The sequence below is a fragment of the Silurus aristotelis genome (assembly GCF_946808225.1).
Source record: "Silurus aristotelis genome assembly, chromosome: 8".
In the NCBI taxonomy this organism is placed as follows: Eukaryota; Metazoa; Chordata; class Actinopteri; order Siluriformes; family Siluridae; genus Silurus; species Silurus aristotelis.
Window position 1 is genome coordinate 9,537,939 of NC_139581.1, and position 23,908 is coordinate 9,561,846.

Sequence of the window (23,908 nt, forward strand, 5' to 3'; positions counted from 1 at the left end):
GCAAACTAGGGATTACATTACTGTGATGGAAGTATTCTTATTATTTTGAAATAGTGGAGGAAAAGGAGAAAGGAATAATGGTTAAGTGTAGATTATGTGTTGGTGAAAAGCTCTTGTCAACTGCAAAAAATACCACTTAAAAAAAAACTAAAACATCTGCATGCAAAGCACAGCACTACAGATGTGTGTGTGTGTGTGTGTGTGTGTATAATGTTGAATATATGGAAATGGAGACAGAAATATAGAAAACGTTTGCCGACTTTCCACCACTGCAGCTCTATGGACTGCTCAGAATAAAAGTTTTCCGTGGGAGACACATGTACGATGCCATCGCAGCGGAGATAGAGAGCAAATTCACAGCTCATTTGCTCTTTGTGGGAAGATAAACTGCCACGGTTACTGATAATAGCACGAACTTTGTAAAAGCGTTCAGAATGTTTCAAGCTGATGATGAAGCAGAGAATGATGTAGACAAGGACGAGGTCATATTTACGGAATTGCACGATGTTTTACGTGATAACAGCGAAAGGTATGTTCTCCCTCCACATCACCGGTGTGCAGCCCACACCCTTAACCTTTTAAACACGAACGATAGTTACATTCCTGACGGCGAAGGCAGATTGAAAAGCAGTGTACAGAAGAGTGCGACTGGAAAGTGTTCAGCCTTGTGGTCAAAATTTAGTCGATCATCTTATTGTTCTCTAATAAGTTATTAATCATTTTAAATGTTTAAGAAATGTCTTTTGCCCTAATATAACTTATTTCTTAATGGCAATTATCTATATTACACCTGTTACACCTGTAAGGCGTGAAAGAGATACAAGTAACGCAAAAGTAACGCAAAAGTAATATAACGCATTACTTTCCATAAAAAGTAACTAAGTAACGTAATTAGTTACTTTTTTGGGGAGTAACTCAATATTGTAATGCATTACTTTTAAAAGTAACGTTGCCCAACACTGGTCATAGAACGTAACCCGTGCGAGTATCGAGGTTGCACTGTATATATATATATATAAACAACGTGACATCAAAGGCTTTGTATTTCATCAAACATGTTAATTTAATGCTAAATGTATGCCAAATACGTAGATCAGCAATCTGTCAATAAAATCTTTTGTCTCCAATAATTGTAGCTATCTCTTTTTCAGCATATGCCAAATGAGTCTCCAAATTCCCTTCCAGAGTGTGTAAAGCACTAAAGTATACCTGAGCATTTGTTCCAGTCAGATAGTGAACTGCACCATGTGGTGTCCAAGGCCTGTGGTTTACTGGTGTCACTACCTCTGAACACAGTAAAACGATCCCAAAGCCCTGACCTTCAAATGAACAAAAATAAAGAGAGGGGTGAAAAATAAACTCAAATGTCAACGATCATTCAACATTATACACATGGAATATAAACACAACACAGAAAATGTATTTAAAAAAATGTATATTTTAAATGTGACTCTTCCACACAAGAAATGCCAATGGACTGCTTACTTCGTGCTTTCAGAATCACTACTGTGCTCCTCATTGAGTTTGTCCAGGTCAAGGATCCCTTTGACAGTTGGAGTTTTGATGCGAACTCCACCACACCTACCACAGAGTGTAGAAAAAAACCAAACCAAGTATGTAAGTGTATACATAATCACTGAAATACCTACATGTATTTTTTACAATAAAATGGCACAAATATAAATATTCTATAATTGTATGGAATATATTTAGGAGTGCTATGAGTCACCATAACAATCCTATAAGAAATTCCTAGTAAACTGTCATAGGTGACGGCATGGAATTGGCAGAAAATCCCAGTTTAGACTTCAAAGATTTTCATGTTCCAGCTTTAGGCATGAAAAAGATTAAACCATGGAGTAATGAGCAAGAGCCAGCACTCAACTAAAGAATGTGAACGAGATTTAGAGTGCGAGAGACTATATAGAAAAGTAAACACTCTGACCTGGAAAAATATTACTGAGTGCGAAATTTACTCATTTGAGTGAATTTCCATACAGTTGTAAAAAATGGAAACATTTTCACAGTTCATTTTTGAGTTTAAGCCATTGATTAATGTAGTCCTGCATTATTTCAAAAGCACAAACATACTGTTGGTGAACTAAACATTACCTAAGAAGCGAATCAAAGTGAGACTGCACTTATATAGTTGTAGATGCTGGGTGTATGCATTAAAAATAGAAAACAGCAACAGGTCATAATTCTTCATGGCAGAAATTTACGGGGGGAAAAAACTTATTCATTTTCCATACCTTGCAGCCGCGGAATTCAATTTGCGTTGCTCTTCTGGGCCACTGATGTGCTCTGGCTCTAAAAAGTCAGATTTAGATTTTTTGGTGGCAATGCGATCAGAGAGAGAGGACACCCTTTTCATTCGAACCTGCTTTGGTCGAGAAGTTACTAAGCTTGGGGTGGATGGTGGAGGATTTGTGGATGCTGGTTCAATGAGAAGGCCTGGCGGTAGAACTACGGAACTTGGGGATTGGGCTTTGGCAACAGCAGTGGTGTTACACAGCAAAGGAGGGCTCAGAATTCTACTAGCCTTTCGACTGGGGTCATAATAGCTGGCCATTGCTTGGTTAATAATAGCTTGAGCGCACTCTGACTGATTTTCTTCCGTCTTGACAGATGACTCAGGTACAGTAGTTAACTTTGTTTTCCGAGGTGTCGGGGGTTCCTTTTTTTTCCGTGGCTTTTTTATTCCAGGTATAGTGCCATCAGCAGGTTCTTTTGGATTCCAGTTTGTTTTCTGAACTTCCATTGGTGACGCTGTTGCTTTGCTATTAGAAGTGAGGAGCTGAGTTATGGTATTCGAGTTCTGAATAGCAGGTGTCACCATTCTGGGGACTTGGGCTGTGATGGCTGCTCCAGCAACTGCAGGTATGTTGCCTGCAGCTGCCAGAGTAGCAGAGAGAGCATTGCTTTGCAAAAGGCTGGCGATCTGTGTAACGCAGTTGTAGGAAGGTGAGGTGGGACTGGGAAGCTGAAAAGTGTTGCTTTCAGGATTTTTGACAAAGATTTGGCCAAGACGATTGACAAGTAATACATGAGGGGTTGGATCCACATTGGGTCCACCCACCTCTTTCACAGTGAGAATTGCATGACCTGGTAATGCTTGAGTCATCGTTTGTTGCGGCTCCAAAGTTGGTCTAGGAGTGGAAAAGTTGATGGAAATTGTACGTCCTGTGGTAGCTTCCCTTTGCATAGGCATAGAGCTAAAGCCGTTGACAACAACAGGGCATGGTTGAATTATAGAGGGTACTGGGTGGCACTGAACAGGTCCTTGGGAGTGTACAGCTGGGACTATGCTGACTGTTGCTGAGCCCACAGGTTGTGCGAAAGGCACTGCCCTAAGGGATGCAAGGGCTACACCGGTGCCTGATTGTGGAGGAAGCACTGAATCAGGCTGTGTAGGCAAATCAGCAGAATTCACTCCTCTTGAAATTGACTGTTGGCCTATGTCTGTTGGTGATAGCAGTTTGTTACGAAAAGTCTCCATTGGTGGAAGGACTGTCTTGTTTTCAGAGATTTGGACAGGGTGTACAGTAATATTTGAAGATGATGAATTTGCAAATGACATGAACGAAGACTGCAAACATGGAGCAGACTGAACTTTAGAACTGCCAATTTCTGTAGATGTAGACACTGGTTGTGGCGGTAATTGATTCTGGCTTCCATTTGCTGTGTTTGTAAAAGACTCTTCTGTTGAACCCTTTGCTAAACCATCTGGGCAAATCATAGAACCATCAATGGAGGAAACAAAATGACCACTGTTATGATCCAAGTAGATTTCTTTTGTCTCTGTGGATTCTTGCATGTCTATTTGAGGATCTTCCTTAACTGTAACTAGCTCAGTAAAACAGGTGCTGGGTGAAGGAGGGTCACATCTGTCCAGCATTACAGGTAACCCCAGATCTGTAGGTAAACCGAATTCCTGGATGTCTTCACTGAAAGTGGAAAATGTTGTATCTGTTTCCTTTGGCACAACAAAATTAGCTGATGTCTCCTGAGGGGGCACCACAGGACTTGACTGAAATGTTTGACCAAGAAAGTCAGTGTTCTGATATATATCTGGGAAGCCTGATTTAGTGTAACCCCTGGTTTCTTGTGGAATCTGTGAATGTGTTGGGCTACTTGAACTCTGATCAGTAGTACTAACCAAAGATAAAGAGCCAAATGGCTTGGCTGGAGGTTGGAGCTGACTACTCAAACTTGGCAGTTCTACACATAGCCCATTACTATTCCACTGTTTGTGATGCAGACCATCAAGAGCCTGAGACGGTTTCTGAACCTGACTTGGGTTCTTCAGATTTTGGGTATTACTGCTTGTTACGCTTGCATCACTCTCAGTTCCATCATCTACACCATCTAATTGTGAAATTGATTTTATGGAGGTGGAAGGGGGTGTCTTTGAGGCTTCTTTTGGGCCTTTGCAAGTTACTATAGTGCGTGAAAAGTCAAAATAGTTTCCCATATCATCATCAGAGGAACTATTACCCCAATCCTCTGTAGTATGAGGTAATATTCGAGCAGCCACCTGTGCGTCTGGACCCCAAAACTCATCTTGATCCTCTTCACCTTCAACGACAATCTGTTCACTACAGTTCATAGCCACCCCCTCATTTAGTACTGTTGCTTCAATTTCAAGCTCAGTTTTGAGTTCTGATACCACAGTTAGGTCCGAGTCCAACTGAAAGGGAGTATATGGGAATTCCTTGTCAGTGACTAGATGACTGCCTCTTTGTGGATCTACTGGGTCTCTTAAAGGTGAAGTTCCATTTTCTGTAGGCAGTTCTTGTGGTGATGCCATGAAATTGTGTGGCAGTTCTGCAGAGTCCAGCTGATTAAGGTCAAAAGGCAACCTTGGTCTTGTTGAAAGGTGGGTGGGCGAAGACAGGGATCGGTTAGAAGGAGGGGGGCTGCCGGTGCCACCATGCCACATGGGCTCTGGAAACAGTCCTGAGGTAGAATGGGATGCCAAAATTCCGGCACCCCGGGCAGAGGAAGCGCTTCGACTGACAGGGCGAGTTGACGAGGAGGTCAAGTTTTCAGTAGCACCAAGTGGGAAAATTGGGGAGGTAGGCTGGGTGGTTTTAGAGTGAAGGGAACCCCCAGATCGAAGGTTACTCGAGCTAGTTGGAGATCCCAAAGAGGGGCAAGAATTGTGACCACGAATGCCAGTATTCTGTGGTGTATGTCGCCGTGGTCTGCGGGTGTCATCAAGATCACTAATAGTCAAAATATGGTGGGGCTTTGAAGGGGCTGCTCCTGAAAAAAATAAAACCGTTTATTTATTTTTTTTGTGACAAACGAAACTCCCTTGACTGGGCATGGCTGCAACATGATTAGCCATAGCTCACAGGTACGATAAATTATGAGAACCCTAAATTTTACAGTAATTATAAGCACATAAAATAACCTTCATTACCTGGAGATGGAAGTGGTCTAGATAGCCCACCAGCTGGTCTTCTATTTATTGAATAGGCAGAATTTTTAGGTCGAGTACCAGAGTCTGGCTTAGCAAAGGGAGATATTAAACTTGGATTTGCTGGTGTCGCATCTCCCTCCGTAGTTTCAGATTCTAATAAAAATTAATAAATACAAAAATAGTTTTAAACAAAAATAAAGATACATCATTATATAGCAGAAACCTTTGCTTATGTATTTTCAAACAGACCTGACTGTGGACATGGACTGTGAGCAATTGTGCGATTTTCTCCCTGGTCAGCCAGTTCTTCTACTGGCTTCTCCTGAACTGGTGGTCGTACCTCCCTGACCCGGCATGTGTACTTGCAGCGGCGTCGTGGGTTTACTGTACTCCAGTACCACCGAGTGCATCTGAGAAAAGATTTACAGATGTACATTAATGTATATGTAGAACTAACGCTACGTGAACTGAATTGCAGGCATCGCTAAGCAGTAATTAGCCATTTCATTGCTGATGTAAAACATTTATTAGGATGTCACAGGCAGACATTTAAGATTAAGCAAAAATACTCAAGAACGTGAATTAAACTGCAAAAATGAGTTAATAAAAATTGTACAAAATAAAAAAGTACCCACTCGTAACCAACTGGAAAAAGTTTTCCTTGAATAGGCGACAAATCATTAAGCTTCCCAAGTTTTCTGATTTGAAGAGAACCTAAACAATAATAATAAAGGTTTTACTGCACAAAACAGTGGACAACCACAACAAAAACAAACACCACAATTGACTTGATCTAGTTAATACTTTCTCATTTGGCCTTGAGGTGCTTACCAATCATCATATTAATATATTCTGGTTCTAATCCTGTCTGAAACTTCCTGCGAAGGCTGATCCCCTCAAAGTCCACATACACCCTCCGGAGAACCTCAAACCCTTGACCAGTGACAATCTGGAAGGTCATGAGGTGAAAGCATATTCAAAACCACTTATATTGTAGATGGATGAAAAAGGTTAATGGAAATAAATAATGTTTAATGTGCCAAGTACTTTTCCACTGATGAGATCACGGTGCTTGTAGCAGAAAACTTTCTTGTCATCCTGGAAGACACAGTTGCGAGAACGGGCACACATGAAGTGGTAGTTGCTTTGGCAGGAGGTAAGGCAGCAGCCCACTGTTGCCCCAGTCTGGGTACATCGTTCACAGCGCTGTGGAAAAATTTTGACGTGCGAGATATAAGCAAAGATATTTACAGCAGAACATTACGCATACAGCAATAATGTATTGCATTAATAATAATAATAAAGTACTGAATATTATAAAATACTGGTAATTAATTAGATATAACCAGGAAACACATTCACGCCTAGCTTTGTTTATTTGTTTCCCACTATTACATAATTTGTGAACATTAGAGCTAGCATTTACTAAACTAGACTGGTTTCCACAGGATAAATGGTTTGTCTGTTGTACTTTGATGATGTTGCCAGCTTAATCTGTGTAGCAGACATTTTAAACTTTAAACCTCACTGTGCAATATGGCGCAAAAAATCAACTATACCATACCATAAGGCGGCCTCTTGCAACTGCACTATGTACATGCATCAGGCAGCCGTTATCCTCCTCAAACACCTCAGCTGACCACATCGAACAGTTAACATGAGCCCACTCATTTTGCCCAAGATAGAGCAAACGGCCTGCATCCTGTTGAGGTTAAAAAAAAAAAAAAGAAAAAAAAAAGAAGAAGAAATGCAAATGTTATGTTTATAATGTTCTCTAGACTGGTGTTGGGGTTTCATTTTCGAATATACTGCATTATTAACAAGGTTGCCAAATGCACATTATTACAAGCATAACACACGCATAACAAGAATAAGCTGTGTTTGACTGGGGATTGCTTACACTGGATTTCGCATCACCATACTTCTGACACAGAACACACTGACGCTCATCCTCCATTGACCACCCGGTGTCCAGCTCTTCTCTGGATGATCGTGATTTCTTCCCTGTCAGAGCAACAATATCAAAAGATTTCACACAAAGACAAAACTGTTATACAACAAAAGTGGGGATGTTTTGTTTATTTTGCCCAATGCATTATAAATTATTTAGAGAGAATGTACCTGTCAGTTTTAGTCTCATGCTCAAATCTCTATATTGGCCACTGATGGGCCTGCGAGACAGAGGGGTACAGCTGATCGCTCCATCTTCCCCTCTGACCTCTGTAAGGCCCCCTGCTTGCTTTGTGGTGTTCACAGTCCTGCTCTTTTCTTCTCGTTCCAGCCATTGGGCAAAAACATGTTCGTTTGTTGGTGGTATTACAGCGTTTGGGAGCATTCCACTAAAAAGCAACAGAACAAAAAGACAATTCGACCAATTTCTGTTTCCGATTTTAATAATGAAATGTAGCAACAAGACATGCAGTATGTTATTCTCAACAAACTGACTGATGAAAAACTGCACTAATAAATGTGGAAGGTGTATAAAACTCACGCTGGTAGATGTTTGGAGCGTGGATCCCACACTTTAGGATCCTGACTGTTGAACCAGCTGAAAACCTCTTCCATAAGCTGAACGTAAAAAAATTAAAAGTCTTTATTCATAAATCTTTTGAATGTTTTACTGTTAATAGTTAAATGAAACATTTCTGCTGGGAAAATATACCACCAAATATTTCTTACCATGTCAAACTTTTATTTTTTATTTAATAAAAGCTGAGTAAATGCTGATGGATGAATTAATTTTGGAAACAATAAATCACCCCCTTTCGAACAGCTGAAAAGGGAGTTTAAGAACTGAATCTGACCTTCAGATAGTAAGAGCGAGCCAGAGCAGTTGGCTTTTGGTCCTCTGGTAAGGATTCCTCTTCATCTAGCCTTTTGCGAATCACTCTCACCACATCCTCATGGAAAGCTTTCTGCACAGAATTGAGAGCAAGAATTTTGTGTAAAGACAATACATGCTTTAAGTAAATTATTATACTGAAACCCAGGATCTACATGTAATTAGATATTGCCTTATGTTTTCACTAAGGTGAAATTTTACTGATTACTCACCAGTGTTATATAAAAGCTTTTGTCAAACCTCTTCCCTACAGCACGCAAATCGCAAACAGGAAGATCATCATCTCGATCAACTCCGTCCCCAATTTCGTCCACGTCTGTACACTGAAAAAACGAGCAGGAGTTGAGCTGAAGGTGCAAATTAAGAATACTTTTAAAATGTAGAATTATGTAGATGGGAGGAATCTGTGTAAGACGAGTTGTACCTCGCTGCAAGTTACCAGGTGCTGAGTGAGAGTAGAGCTCAGCAGGCAGGCGAGCACCTTCTCCACTCCGGCTCTGAGCTCCAGCAGCAAGAGCTCCCTCCATCCTTCTCCCTCCTCAGTCTCCTGAACTACACTGGCCTGTGCCCGAATGCAAGGCTGGCACGAATACACGACGCTCTCTGGCAAACTCGACAAGATCTCATACATGTCATCTGGAAGGATGATGGAGAACAGAAGTCAGTCCAAGAGAACACATGTGCTTGATTAAAAAATAATAAAAATAAAAAATCTGAAATAAAATAATTTATATATATATATATATATATATATATATATATATATATATATATATATATATATATATATATATATATATATATATATATATATATATATATAACCCTACACACACATATCCCATGAAGATAATTTATCTAACAATATGAAGAAAGATTCTCAGAAATTAATTTCACTCTGGTTAAATGGTAAAAAAAACTAATTCCCAAGAACACGCTTGGTCAGCTGTTTGATAGTAAAAATGTATTATAATTTGTGAACAACAAATCACCAGCCTATATTTTCATTTCTAACTGACCATCACTCTCATAATTGTAATTTAAGTGTAATTGAAGTATACAAATATAATTTATAACATTCTTTTTGCAGCCTTTTCAGTAATTATCAAACACATTTTCTCAAACAGATTCTCAGAATCCTAATATGCCTTAGACAACCTTAGTGGTGGAAACAACTAAATAAAATTGGTCTCTCAGATTGGTGCTAATCATAAATATATGAAAGTATGTAACAATTTTACAACTCTATTAATTACATTAGAGGATGTGGAATATTGGATGATTCAAAGCTTTATCAAGCATAATGTGTGAGTCAGACTCACCGGTCAATCCCTCACACTTGGCGTGAACCCAGTGGTTACATATCGAGCACTGCATCATCTGACTCTCATAGTCGTTGTCCTCATAGCACTTAAAGCACATTGTGCAGTAGTTACCTAGAATAGCAAACAGAATAGAATAGAAAGAATAAAAAAAGTGGCGCTTTGGACTTGTATTCAGTAGTGTTGACTCGTCCCAGTTCATGGTCTGGGTTAGTTATCTTAATTATTTAACTTAGATTGGTGACAATCTCATAAACCTATTAAGCACTATAACACTGACTTATTTACCATAACTTCCAAAATGTGATAATTTATGTGACTGTAGAAGGATTGTAAGATGTAGTGATGAAGAATCAAGAGGAAAAGAGGTGTGGCCTGAAATGTGTGCATGTTATGTAAATACTGAAAATAAACAACCAAAAAGCAGGTAAGAAATCAGCTGTAGTTAGAAGTTGCTATCATTATCATTCAGGCATCATGCACTTATCACAGTGAGTAATACTCGCAAAACTCGAGATGAGACTACAAGCAAACCTAAAATGTAAGCTGTAACTTACTCATTATAATATTAAGATCAATTATATAAACGGTGTAAATTTTCACTTGGTTAAAAATTATTATTAAAAAAATTAAAACGGATATTTAAACAGATCAGGCATAACTTTATGGCAATTGATCAGGCATGACATGAAGACCTGCCTAATATTGTGTTAGCCCCTCATTTGTTGCCAAACCAGTCCTGATCCTTCAAACATTAACAGCAGTTTGAGCTACAAGAGCCTGTCTGTTGGATTGGACCAGACGGACCAGCCTTCGCTCCCCACTCGCATCAGCGATCCATGGCCGCCCGCAACCCTGTCGCCAGTTCACCACTGTTCCTTCCTTGGACCACTTTTGATAGCTACTGACCAGAAGCTACAGAACATGAACTGCAGTTTTGGAGAAGCTCTGACCCAGTCGTCTAGCCATCACAATTTTGGCTCATCAAACTCGCTCAAATCTTTGCCCATTTTTCCGGCTTCTAACACATTAACTTCGAGGACAAAATGTTCACTTGTTGCCTAATGTATCCCACCCACTAAAAGGTGTCATGATGCAAAGATAATCAGAGTTATTCACTTTACCACTCAATGTTATGCCTGATTGGTGTATATCTTATTACAAAAAAACCCTAATCTAAAAAATCATGACACTACACTATACAATTAACAGGTTTTTATAGCAGTAAAATAAACAACTGCTGTAGGTTTTGTGCTGTCACCTTGATCAAACAACCGAGTGCAGTCAGAACAGAAGCCTTTTTCGTGGTTCCACTCTGTGTCAAAGCTTTTCCCTGGAGTCACGCCACAGCTCTTACACCTGATGCATGTCATACACACCTGTGGAAACACACACATAGTATAAACTATAACAAATTTTAATGATTCGGTAAATTAACACAATCTTTGCGGTTTCACTCAGACAGAGGTCAAGTACTGATGTTCTTTAATATTCTCTCACTGTATGCATGTGAAAGCTTGAAATGGACACATGCAAATCCGAAAAACAAAAACAAACAGCTGCAAACAAAATGTGTGTTACTGTATTTTATAAAAATTAGTGGCGACAGTATGAAGGCTCACCCATGGCCTCTTGCGCTTGTTGGGTTTGGGGTAGTTCGGCCCTAGACAGGCAGGATGATAGCAGTTTTGGCATCGTTCACACTCAAGCAGAGGCTGTGTGGAGAACGAATATGTCAATGCTTTTTTTTTTTGGGAAATCAACTACACGCACGCACGCACACACGCACGCACACACACACACAGCAGGAACATGCAGAAGTGAAATAAAAAAAAAATAATACAGTACAAAAAATGTATATAACCAAAATGTTCCTTATTTCACTTTCAACATAAACCTAATGGTAAAATGTTCCTGCATTAGACAGTTTTTTTTTGTTAATGAAACCTCCACTAACTTTGGAATGTCTGTTCTTGCGACCGCACACACGGCAGAACTTGCAGTGACGACAGCACCAGTTCTCCTTATTCTCATTCACTGGCCGCTCTGACGGCTCCAAGCAGAAGTTATGAAAAGGTTCGCAACACACTTGACAGAACAACATCTGGAGCAGATAAAGAGTGGTGAGGAAGAAAAGTTTCATTACCAGGGAAGCTAAAACCTTCGTATCACTGAAAAGGCTTTCATATCTGTACAATTTAATAATTTCATTATATTATTATAATAACCTAAATATGTGCCAAAAACACACTGAATACAGTGACATACAGCAGTTCTATATCTTTTTGAAGAAAGCAACTATTAACATATATTTATATATGCACAATGATAGTAGACCTTCTTTTTCAACACGAAATATGTGAAACTGTGGATCATCACTAATCTCAGCTCATACCTCATGTTGTCCTTTGCTGGCACATAGCAGGCACACAGATGAAGGCATGAGAGACACAGAGGTGAGAATGCTCAAACCACCCGTCGACCAAACACTCTGCACAGTGCAGTCCTCCTGTAGAAGGAAACACAGAGCAGAACACAAGATACTTAATCTCTGAGTTCATCTCCTTATGGTAAAGGCTTGGGGGGAAAAAAGACAAACTATACATTAAAGTCAAACGTACATAAATAAAAAAAAAGAAAATACTGCAACAAGCAAATGTGAAGGGGGCACAATAAAGCTATTGGGAAAAAAATATCTTAATTTTCTATAATAAATAATATATATATTATTTTACTCAGTCACACTTACCTTCAGTTAGTATTTTGTTACTAACTAGGTTTTTATTATGATTACAACTTTATAAAGCACATGCAGTGCATCTGGAAAGTATTCACAGCTCTTCACTTTTCCCAAATTGTTGAGAATTTTTAAACGCACGATGATGCCAAAAGAAAAACTGAGAGAAATTGTAGTGAAAGGAAGGAGGAAGACAGTGAACAATGACTTTCTTGGTAGGCTACTGTTTAGATACAAGCCGTGTAACAGACACTGTCTTTCGTTAAAGCCTGTTTAAAGTTCATTAGTTTCAATGAAGGCATTATTTATATTATAAAAAATAAAACTCTTTGTCAAATTCAGTGGGTGCATCAAGGATGTCTCTGTACTTCGCTGCATTCAGCTTCCTTTCGATCCAGACTAGTCACCCCGTTCTTGCAGCTAAAAAACATGCTTCACTGTAGGAACGGTATTGGCCAGGTGATGTGCGGTGCCTGGTTTCCTTCAGACATGACGATTGGCATTCAGGCCAAAGAGTTCAATCTTTGTTTCTCATGGTCTAAGAGTCCTTAAGGTGCCTTTTGGCAAAATCCAGGTGGGGTATCTTGTGCCTTTTACTGAGGCGTGGCTTCCGTCTGGCCAGTCTACCATTCAGACCCAATTGGTGGAATGCTGCAGAGATGGTTGTTCTACTGGAAGATTCTCATCTCTCCACAGAGAAACGCAGGGGCTCTTTCAGAGTGACTATCATGTTCTTGGTCACCTCCCTGACTAAAGCCCTTCTCCCCGATCGCTCAGGGTGGCTCGTTTTAGTCTGGTGGCTCCAAACAACTTCCATTTACTGATAATAGAGGTCACTGTGCTCAGTGGGACCTTCAATGCTGTAGAAATGTTTGTCCCCTTCCTCATATCGTTGCCTCGACACAATCCTGTCTCTGAGGTAATTCCTTGGACTTCATGGCTTGTTTTTTTCTCTGACATGCACTTTTAACTGTGGGAACTCATATAGACAGGTGTGTGCCTTTCCAAATCATGTTCAATCAACTGAATTTACCACAGGTGGACACAAGTTGTAGAAACGTCTCAAGGATGATCAGTGGAAATGATGCACCTGAGCTCAATTTTGAGTGTCATAGCAAAGTCTGTGACTACTTTTGTACATGTGAATAAGTTTGCAAAGATTTCAAACAAACTTCTTTCCCATTATAGGGTTTTATATGTAGAATTTTAAGGAACATAATGAATGTAATCCATTTTGGAATAAGACTAACATAAAATGTGAAAGAAGTGAAGTACTGTGCATACGTTCCGGATGCACTGTAGTTAATGAACTTATTTATGCTCTATACAGAATTGGAAAATGGAATTATTTTTGTAAATGTAATGTAAAGTTTGATGTAATGGTAAGCTGAACAGGCACTCTCTCATGGTTGCATAACATTACAATAACACACACATTACACCAAATTTATTAAAATATATAATTATATACTTATAACCTCAAATATATGCAATATTCAATAAGTACTGACAGTTACACTTATAGCTCATGTATCTATTTATTCATTTATCAGGAGCCCCTTCACTCTGGTTAGGGTCATGATGAATAGCCCATCCCAGGGCCCAGACAATGCATGCTTTAGATTATCTTTAATTTATTATAGTATCTTTTTGATTGCTATTTACAAAACCCACATATAACACATAAATCTCCGCAATGCTCTGCGAATGTTTTCTGTCCTACCTTAAAGTCGACACAGATCTTGTATGTGGGCTCAGACGGCTCGTTCTCTCTCTCAGCAAAACCGTTAGCCAGCGCTGCCAGGACACTGGGTGGTGTCTGCTCCTGAGGACTCTACAAACCAGAGTTAGAGATCAAGGGGTCACTTTTGTGTATCATTTTAAACAACGTATAATGCCCTAAACATGAGGGCAAAATAGAAATAGTTTCATGTATAAAATAATTGAATAAAAAAAATTATAAAATATGCCAGTAAAAGTGTTGTGTAAAAAACAGGACATGTCCTAATTTTAGTGACTGCTAGTTGCAATTACTAATAGATATTCTAATATGTTTAATTAAATCAAAGGCTAAGAATTAATCCCAGGTTCACAGGAATGGTCTGCATAATCAATTCCTGTTTTTGTTTAAACATAATTATGGACACTAAGCCCTTGATTTACTAAAGCATGCAAACTTCCTAACGCCTCCAAAAGCTGTGTAAGCTGAGGTAATAAAAAGAGGGGAGGACTTATTAAGGATTGTCATTTTAACTCAAAATATAAAATGATTTGACTTTTTTCTGTGAGCCTTTAAATTGAGGGCATTCCTACCTGAAAATGCAAAACATGTATGCAAATCGATATGATAATTTCTGTGGAAACTATAAACCTTACTGTCTAAATATTAAAACATCAATTGTTATTCCATTCAGTTTCATTTGTGTAGCACTTTTAACAATGGACATTGTCCAAATTAAATACAATATAAAGAGTTTGTAAAAATGACTTAGGACTACAACTTAGGGCTACTTGCCACTGTCACCACCAGGTAGCTCTTAGGGATAAACTTGAGATTAACTTATAAATGTAAAAATCATATTTGTAATCTATGTATATATGTAAAGCTGCTTTGGGACGATGTATACTGTTAAAAGCATTACATAAATACAATTTAATTGAATTGAATAATAAAAAAGGCTAGAATAATTTATTTTGACAGCAAGTTAATTTATTAACAGTTTGTTCTCATCTCTCACTGCCAACTCCAATTCAATAGAGTGAGAATATTTTTGTTTATATGCAACAATGTACAATACACAATTTTATTTTGAATGGATTCTGATACGTCTTGCAGGATTTGGCACTGTGTTGGATGTGCAATAACATGCATGGACTTCGAGTTTCACTTTGGGGTTTGTGTTTGAAATCGGTAAAGCTGTCAGCAAAGAGCACACAAACATACTAAGAAAAAAGACCACCTTTGTTGCTTATCCTACTTCAGATTGATGGCTTCCAAAGCTGATTTTTTTACCTTCTCAGGTTTCCGTCTGATGGGTGGAACTCTGTTAAATCCTGGTCTGCGATGTCGTACTCCATCGTCAAGGTCATCACCAACAAAGTCGTCCAGTGACACAAAATCTGTGAGCAATTTGGAAAAGACAAACAGTTCAAACAGTGCCATCATCACAATCATCATCATGCTGCATTACTCATTTAAATGCTCATATTGCAGGAAACAAAGTAAACAGGAACACAAGAAATCATTAAGACAGCAGTAACCCAGTCAGCCTTTCTTGCCATTAAGGAAAGTAGGAGAACTTGTCAAAATGTATCATAAGATTAAATACAGCAAAGCTACAGCACAACCAGAAACCATCAAGTAAACTAATGGCTGAAGAATTGTGTAGCGTGTTATGAAAGGTAAATGAATAAAAAAGACACACAGATACATATATGGTTTTGAAACAAGCAACTCCCTCATGCTTTACCATTGTTGCGTGGACCAGGCGCTCTCCTCCGGGCTGGTGAGGTTGAGTGTGGGGTCCTGTTTATGTCCGGGTCGAGGTCGGAGTCATAATCGAGCAGATCGCAGTAGTAGCGTGGTTTAACAGTGCGCTTGGGTTGTTTCCGTAATGACGGACTCTGGCTGTCTCCTCCTACAGACGCTGCCTCTGTCATTTCACATTCCTCATTACTCGAGTGGTCAGCACTGACTAATGAGCGACGCCTTTTCATTTGCCCTATACACAAAGTGCACGCGCACACACAAAGAAAGAGAAATAGAGAGTGAGCGTGTAAGTGTGAGCTAGCACTATAAATGGGGCTAAGAGCTGAAAGACTCAACCTCGGAGTTGTTGCAGGACAAAGCACTTAATTAGAGTGTATTTACTGTTCTCCGGTGACTTTTGGCTGAGTTTACAGTCCGAGAGCAACAAGACTCAATAAATAGTGTGAAAGATGTGATGCTGAAATCCTTCCAGACCAGATTTAACCACAATGAGTGAATCTCAGACCATGTAATTTTAAATGTAACACGATGGAAGACAAAAGCGTTTAATTAATGAAACAAAGTCAGACAAGTAAATGAGCCACGAACGCTCTTGAGAATAAGAATGCAATTACAAGACTGTTTACCTTTATAGACCTTGCCACCTAATCTCAAGGCCTTTCTTTCTTCAACCTCATCACACCTCTTATACCTGTAGGACAAAAGTACAGAGTCAAGCAGTGTAATAATGTGTAATATACATATGAACTTCACATTAAAAATATACACTGCTCAGGCATAACATTATACATTATGAGCAGTAAAGTGAATAACCCTGATTATCTCTGCATCATGGCACCTCTTAGTTGGTGGGATACATTAGGCAGCAAGTGAACATTTTGTCCTCAAAGTTGATGTGTTAGAAGCGGGAAAAATGGCGAGCGTAAGGATTTGAGTTTGACATGGGTTTGACAATGTGATGGCTAGACGACTGGGTCAAAGCATCTCCAAAACTGCAGCTCTTGTGACCAACACAGTATTAGCCAGTTGGCCATAAAGGTTTGCCTGATTGGTGTATGAGAACTAAACAGCTTATTTAACTATATAGCTTATGTGAGGTAATATCTCACCACTTATTTTATTTCAGAGACATAATGCATTTACAAGTTATATATAGACAAAGGTTTGTGGACACCTGACTAAGTATGTGCTTTGTGAACATCCCATTCCACATTTTATTCCCATATGACTAGAAAAATCTGATGTCCCAATACTTTTGTCTATATAGTGTACTTAAGCATGACTTAATGGAAAATACACATTTATGTGCTTTAAAGAAAGTAATAATTCGAGAGTTTTAGAGAGAATTAGAACAGTAAGGAAGCACTTACACACAGCACTGTCGTTTGGTGTTAGGGCCGCCAAATTTGGGCTTGTCCAGGCAGTTAACGCACTTGCCACAATCCTCTTCATGAAGGCAGCCTTTGCACTGGCCACATCGGCGAGCATGTTGGCGAGCTTTGCGAAACTTCGGTGTCCTCTGTTCTGGCATGATAGGGCTGTCTGGGTCAGAATGCGATTCCACATCTGTAAATGTAGTGCAGTAATTAATTATCCATCAGGACAAAAACACAGATTTAAACCCAAATTAGTTTTTATTACCACCCCTGTATGTGAACTACAGCTGTTACAACACTGTAATAATATATTAATCCTAATTGACAGCATGAAGAGTGAGCCAAGCTGAAGTAGAACCAATGTTAAAAACAGATTTTGTATAAATTCAATTGGATTCTACTTGGAAAATGGCTGAAGCAGTCTTGTTTACATTCAAACAATACTTTGTGTAATGAATAATTGTGAAAGCTTCACATTTCTAAACATGCATATCACTGATTGACTTGTTTGTTTAAATATACGGACCAGTTATAACTTTAGAGCCACTGATTAGGCATAACTTTAGGACCCTGTGTCTAATATTGTGTTGGTCCCCCTTTTGCTGCCAAAACAGTCCTGACCTGTTGAGCAGTAACAGCATAAACTTCTCAAGCAAAGTGAGCTACAGGAGCTCGTCTGTTGGATCGGACCACACGAGTCAGCCTTCGCTCCCCACGTGCATCAACTAGCTTTGGCCCCCCGTCACCCTGTTACCGGTTCACCACTGTTCCTTACTTGGTGCACTTTTGATAGATACTGACCACTGCAGAGCAGGAACATCCAACAACTCGTTTAAATCCGTACTCTCTCCTATTTTTTCCTGCTTCTAACACGTCAACTTTGAGGACAAACTGTTCACTTGCCGCCTAATATATCCCACCCACTAACAGGTGCCATGATGCAGAGATAATCAGTGGTATTCACTTTACAGGTTATAATGTTATCCCTGATCAGTGTTCATAGTGAACTCCTGATATTTTTCTTCAGGTTGACTTTTACCTTTAGCAGCAGGTGATGGTGAAATGCCTGATCTTTCATGCAGTGGAAGAGCACTGAGTCTGGGGATGTCGTCTTGGACGATGGCACGTGGCTGCCCCAGAACCACAGCTGCTGCTCGACAAACATGCTTGATGCGAGGACCTCCTCTAGTAGGCTCCTGAGAAACAGGGATGTGGGGTTAATTGCTATGACGATGAAGATATTAAAGGGTCACAGATTCAGTCACTGCTCGGTAAAATGAGGGCTGTGGAATTACCAGCTCTGTAGAGGTAGCAACAGTCTTGTCAGGACAGGAATCCTTAGCTTGCACCATTGGTTTTCTGATCGGCTTCTTCTCAGCTGGGATTCGGCTTTCTGACAAGAGCTGTAAAGTATAAGAGATATGTTAAATTAAGGGTGCAAACAGAATCTTTGTTAGTATATCATTACGTCTATTTGGACAGAATTTGATTATTAAAAAGAACTTCACAGCTGCAAAACAATTATTAAAAATATTTTTGAAAAATGCTTCATTTCTTGTGAGAAGATTTGATGTGAATCATCATGTCTATGTATATGTCTTTCTGCCACCCTTAGGAAACTAACAGCACAGAGCCACGCCAATTTTACTTGCGTTGTGAAATCTTTCGGAATCAGTGTGTCGAACAAAGTGTGCCCAGTAAATGTTTATGCAGGAGTGAACATCTCTCCAGGGTAAAAACATTTCTGCAGGCCAAATCACTTCATCTCCATATTTTACTCACTACAAACCCAAAGGGAAAAGATATTCAATCCGATGAACGAGCGCAAACGTGAAAGACGATTAATCTGGCTTTTGAAATAAGAGCCACAACATGTTTAAAGCCTTAATTCTTATTCTAATTTGCTATCAAGTTCATGGTTTTCTTCACAAACGCTGATGAAGCAATAATGCGATTATATCACCGGGTGTGACATAAAATATCTGGTTAATTCCAGATAAAAAAAAAAAAAAAAAAAAAACTTATTAGAAACTTGATTGTCACCTCTGAATTCATAGAAGTCATGAGGACAGGAGACATCAAGAGACGTTATTAAAAATGTCCCGCCGACAAATTAACACCATCCATAAAACAGTTTTTAAACAATTTTGGTGTAAAACGAAAGCATTCAAAATATTCTCAGAAGAGTACAAGCTTAAATCACATGCACACCACAGTCATCTGAAGCCAGGAGGTAGAAGGGATGGTGTTAGTTTCTTCTCAGTTAATCAACGTGTCACTAACCAGACTATCAGCTCATGTATGTAAAAGAGGGCAGATAGAGAATTCCTTCCTGTTCCTGAGTAGCATGTCAAAAACAATATATACATGTATAGATAGTGGTTGATAATTCTCATGTAATAGGAAGATCTAGCTATTGAGTGGAAATTAGCATGAAGAGAATAGCAATTAATAAAATGAACCAAATAATATAATTCCCACACAGACAACTAGTGGCTCAAACAAACGGCAGGATTAAAATAAATAAATAAAAAATCCTACCCCTGATGACTTGAGTTGTTTTTGCTGATCAATCTTGATGAGCTGAACCTTGGCTTTCCTGAGAAGGTTGAACATGCGCTTGTTGGCACTGGAAAGGTGAGGCCGTTGGACAACGCTTCTTTCCTTCGGCTCGACGATGTTCTTTTTATTTTGATCTTTTGACTTCTCGTGTCTCGATTCAGCTTGAAACAACTTCTCCATGTCTAATAACGAAAAACACCATAGTTATATAAGTTAATTACAAACGACTGCAGATTTGTTAATATGAGATTGAAGTCCATTCTGAGGCAACTTTAATATGTTGACTTAAAAAAAAAAAAAACTACGTCAAATATAGAAATATAGTAGAAGCCTTACCCATGGATTTCTTGGGAAGTGAAATATCTGTATGGATGGAGAATTCGTCTTGCATATCATCGACCTGCTCTTCCTGGTGCTGCGCCAACAGCTTGTTGCCGAGGGCGCGAACACAGATGGACACTTTGCGAACGACCCCTGGAGTGTCAAGATCCTCAATCTTCAGTTTAGCTTTTTCCGCCTTAATATCAGAAAGAGACTGAATGAAACTGGTTTCGTTCTTTAAATCCACACTTTGTGCCTCAGCCGGGGGTAAAACAGCTTTCCCTGGGTCAACAGATGGGAGCTTTTTCAGCTTTTGCTTGGTGGAACCCAAGTTGAGCTCATCCTTGAGTTTCTTGTAGAGCTTTAAGTGCGATTGTGGCTTCTTGAATTTCAAGTTCGGCTTCTTTGTTTGAGGCGAGTCAATTATCGAATCAAATGAAAAATCTTCAGACAACAATGCCTCGTATTCCTTTTCGAGATCTTGGTCAAAGTTGCAGATCTCTGGACCTGCAGGCTCCAGTACCTGCCAATTAAAACCTGGGTCTCGAAGTAAGGACTTTCTTTTGCCGGAAAACTTTTCATCACCGAGATTTTCCAAGTCATCCACTGGCTCAAGCTTAGATTCTTCAGCAGAAGACAAATCGAGATCTAACTGAGCTTCGGGTAGTTCTAACAAAAGGTCCTCCTCGTCCGGTGACAGAAGAGCTGAGGGCTCATCTTTCTCGTCACTGCCATCTCGTTTCTTTGATTTGGGAATCAATCCTAACTGGTGCCCTTTTTTCTGCGCGTTCCTCCGTGGCAGATCCGACATGTCAGCATCATCCATAAATCTCTTTGGCGTTTTAATCACCCGTGAGGACCGAGCACTGACAACTGGCATTATAAAATGCTTGATGTTTTTTACAAATGTGGTTTTACCCGGTTGAACTTTAACAGAATCCGGGTCTGTTTTTTCATCGCCAGAAGCCTTTTCTTCTTGTTCATTACTTTGAGCACCAAGTTCATGTTCCACTTGCTCTGCTAGCAACATTGCCCTTCTTTTTTTGTCTTCAAGGGTGTAAGGAAGACTTGAAACATGCCTCTTTCTGTACTTTGATTTAAGCATGCCAACTAGCTTGGACCTTGCTGGCTCGGAAGCTACGACCTCTGAGCAAACATCAGCGTCTTCCATTAACGGTCGTGAGGGCAACCTCTTTCTGCAAGCTTTTAACCTTTGTCCTTTTAAAGATCTTCGCCTTTTCTTGCCTTGCTTGATTGGTTGCCGAGCATGGAGGAGAGGCTCTGCTTTACCAGGTATCGTCAACTGAGGGTCTAAAACCAAGACTGCTGCAGCCTCAGTCAACGGTTCCTCCTTACTCTTAATTTCTGGCTGCGTTTCTGTTGCAGGTTGAGGTGCTGAACTGACACCTGTAGATTCAGCTGCCTCAGGCATTGGTGTTTTACATCTTGGCAGAGGCCCTTTTGCTTTTGAGAGAGCAACCTGACATTTCCTTGGTTTAGACTGTTCATGTGATTCTGGTAATTCCCCCACTTTAGGTTCAGTTTTAGCGGCTCGAACTTTAGTTTCAGTGGCTGACGCTACAGTTTCAGTAGCTAGAGCTTCCACCTCAGCAGCTAGAACCTCTGTCTCAGCATCTGGAGCCTCTGCCTCGACAGCTGGAGCCTCTGCCTCGACAGCTGGAGCTTTTGCCTCGACAGCTAGAGCCTCTGCTTCGACAGCTAGAGCCTCTGCCTCGACAGCTAGAGCCTTTGCCTCGACAGCTAGAGCTGAAACTTCTGTCTCAGCGCCCAGAGCATTTGTCTCAATAACAGAACTCTCAGTTTCAGCAATCATTTTGGAATTTAAGTCATTTCCAGAAGAAGCAATCTTAGGCTTTCTCCTGCAGCTTGTCCAAGGTCTATGCCTTACACGCTTTTTTCGAGGAGAGTTGGGACTTATTTTGTGTCTTGCCCTGCCCATAAGAGGAAGGGCTGTAATTTTGATCTGGTTCTCTATTTCTAATGGAGACTGATGATCAGCTTCTTCAGAACCCTCTTTCAGGTTAGACTCGGGTGAAGATACAGCTTGCTTGACTGAAAATGACTGTTTTAAACTTTTGTGTTTTCCTGGTGATGACACAACCTTTATCTGGAGAGGAGGAACGAAATCTTTATCCATCGCCTCTAGATCTGTCTCAGCTGGCTCTTTCAGGACCTCAGATGCAACCGAGATCTGAGGCTTTTCCTCTTCTTTTCTTAAGGCCACCTCACAGTCATTTCTTGACCCTGTTTCTGCACTCTTTCCAGAGGTCACTTGTCGGCCTTTTTTCGACCTTGTCTCCGCATTCTTGCTTGAGATCAGCTCACCATCATTTCTTGAATTTATCTCCTCATTCTTTCTTGAGGTCTTATTATTATTCATCCTCAAGCTTCCCTCCTCATGATCGTTCCTTGATGTCTCCTCATCAACTTTTTCAGTAGTCACCTCAGCCTTTCTTGAGATCTCGTCATCTTTCTCTGTATTTTTAGGGCTTTTGGTAACATTAACAGTGTTTAACAATTCTTCAATTTTTGGCTCCTGTAAAGTGTTAGTCTCTGAACTATCAGTTGGACAAGATGCAGGCTCTGTTGGAACATCCAGCTCCTTTGTTGGCTTCGAGGGACATTCTGTCTCTTTGCTAAGGCTTTCTGGTGCTTTGCTTAGATTTTCTTGGGTTGGGGGACTGACAGTTTTGCTTTTGCATTTTACCAGTGTTAGGGTCCAAATAAACTTACTGCATTTCTTACGTGACCTGGCTTTTGGGTTTCGTATTCGTGTCAATTTTAATCCTGGGATTCCCACGAAATTGTTCTCTATCGAATCTCCCGTCAGTTGCGGAGTCAAAGCCTCACGGTTCTTGTCATCCTTTTCTAAAGCTTTTTCTTTCCGATTTCGCTTCTTCCGTTTTTTCTTTTTCTTCCTCGAAGGTGGTTTAGGGTCCCCGACCGTTGATACCTCTAATACCGACTCAGACAAAGTGGCCTCCTCTTTGTAGTCTCCTGGCTGCTCAACGTGGTTCGAGTCTAACCTGTGCCGCCTGCGAATCACAAGCTTTTTGACTTCTGTGCTTTCTTTTGACAGGCTGTCAGTTGGCATCGCCTTCTTTTCACCAGTCTTTGCTTCTACAGTGTCACTACATGACGTTGAAGTCTTGCGGGTTGACTTCCTCAACTTTTCCTCCACTTTTTGGTCATCAACCTTTGCATCTGGCACTTTCTGGGGAACAGATGCAGATCTCCCTCGTCTTCTTGCAACGATCGCTTCTTTGACCTCGACAGGACCACTTTCTGGGGCTTTCGCACCTCTCTTTAATCTTACTTGTGCAGATGAGACTAGGGCACATTGATTTTCTTTAGTTTCCGACTTCTGTGATGCATCTACCTTAACTCTCCTCTTAGTCACTAACTTGATAGTGATCCTCGGAGAAGACGAAGCATCGTCTTTCACAGAGCCTCTTTTTCGTCTTTGTTTTGTTAGCTTATCTGAGCCAGAAACTGTATCTTCGATCAAAACAGCTTTACAAGACTCTTTGCTGGGAGGTTCCTGTGTACATCCGAAATCATTCTGAGGCGCTTGAACCTTGCTGACCGCGGCTGTTGCAGGAGCTCGTCTCCGACGTACTCTTTTTGACGAAATTGTTGATGCCCGATTACCTAGAAGATAAAAAAAACTGATTAAAATAGAGAAATACATGATTTCTGTTTCTAACTGAGGATACTGAATACTTCATTTATTCATCAGTTTAGTTTGACTAAGCAATACTGTCTTGTGTTAGCGCTGTGTTATTCCAAACATGTTATGGGGAAAACAC

The 23,908-nt window shown here is 40.0% G+C and overlaps 1 protein-coding gene across 2 annotated transcripts in view; it reads right to left on the reverse strand.

Annotated features, from left to right (window-relative positions):
- Positions 1 to 23,908, reverse strand: part of kmt2bb (lysine (K)-specific methyltransferase 2Bb) — a 38,339-nt gene that overhangs the window by 10,128 nt on the left and 4,303 nt on the right. The window contains exons 3-32 of one of the 2 annotated variants that reach the window (XM_083547707.1): positions 21,853 to 23,750; positions 20,094 to 21,804; positions 19,737 to 19,939; positions 18,491 to 18,598; positions 18,235 to 18,391; positions 17,190 to 17,385; positions 16,446 to 16,510; positions 15,800 to 16,051; positions 15,343 to 15,449; positions 14,053 to 14,163; positions 11,988 to 12,101; positions 11,550 to 11,696; positions 11,215 to 11,307; positions 10,854 to 10,971; positions 9,593 to 9,706; positions 8,695 to 8,906; positions 8,483 to 8,593; positions 8,233 to 8,343; positions 7,920 to 7,996; positions 7,550 to 7,767; positions 7,329 to 7,432; positions 6,993 to 7,130; positions 6,476 to 6,634; positions 6,260 to 6,377; positions 6,064 to 6,142; positions 5,678 to 5,838; positions 5,429 to 5,581; positions 2,253 to 5,268; positions 1,486 to 1,581; positions 1,210 to 1,319 (exon numbers count right to left, since the gene is read on the reverse strand). In XM_083547707.1, coding sequence (XP_083403833.1) covers positions 1,210 to 1,319; positions 1,486 to 1,581; positions 2,253 to 5,268; positions 5,429 to 5,581; positions 5,678 to 5,838; positions 6,064 to 6,142; positions 6,260 to 6,377; positions 6,476 to 6,634; positions 6,993 to 7,130; positions 7,329 to 7,432; positions 7,550 to 7,767; positions 7,920 to 7,996; positions 8,233 to 8,343; positions 8,483 to 8,593; positions 8,695 to 8,906; positions 9,593 to 9,706; positions 10,854 to 10,971; positions 11,215 to 11,307; positions 11,550 to 11,696; positions 11,988 to 12,101; positions 14,053 to 14,163; positions 15,343 to 15,449; positions 15,800 to 16,051; positions 16,446 to 16,510; positions 17,190 to 17,385; positions 18,235 to 18,391; positions 18,491 to 18,598; positions 19,737 to 19,939; positions 20,094 to 21,804; positions 21,853 to 23,750 — 10,257 coding nt within the window. Of the gene's footprint in view, positions 1 to 1,209; positions 1,320 to 1,485; positions 1,582 to 2,252; positions 5,269 to 5,428; positions 5,582 to 5,677; positions 5,839 to 6,063; positions 6,143 to 6,259; positions 6,378 to 6,475; positions 6,635 to 6,992; positions 7,131 to 7,328; positions 7,433 to 7,549; positions 7,768 to 7,919; positions 7,997 to 8,232; positions 8,344 to 8,482; positions 8,594 to 8,694; positions 8,907 to 9,592; positions 9,707 to 10,853; positions 10,972 to 11,214; positions 11,308 to 11,549; positions 11,697 to 11,987; positions 12,102 to 14,052; positions 14,164 to 15,342; positions 15,450 to 15,799; positions 16,052 to 16,445; positions 16,511 to 17,189; positions 17,386 to 18,234; positions 18,392 to 18,490; positions 18,599 to 19,736; positions 19,940 to 20,093; positions 23,751 to 23,908 lie in introns of both variants that reach the window. The other variant, XM_083547706.1, reaches the window with a different exon arrangement.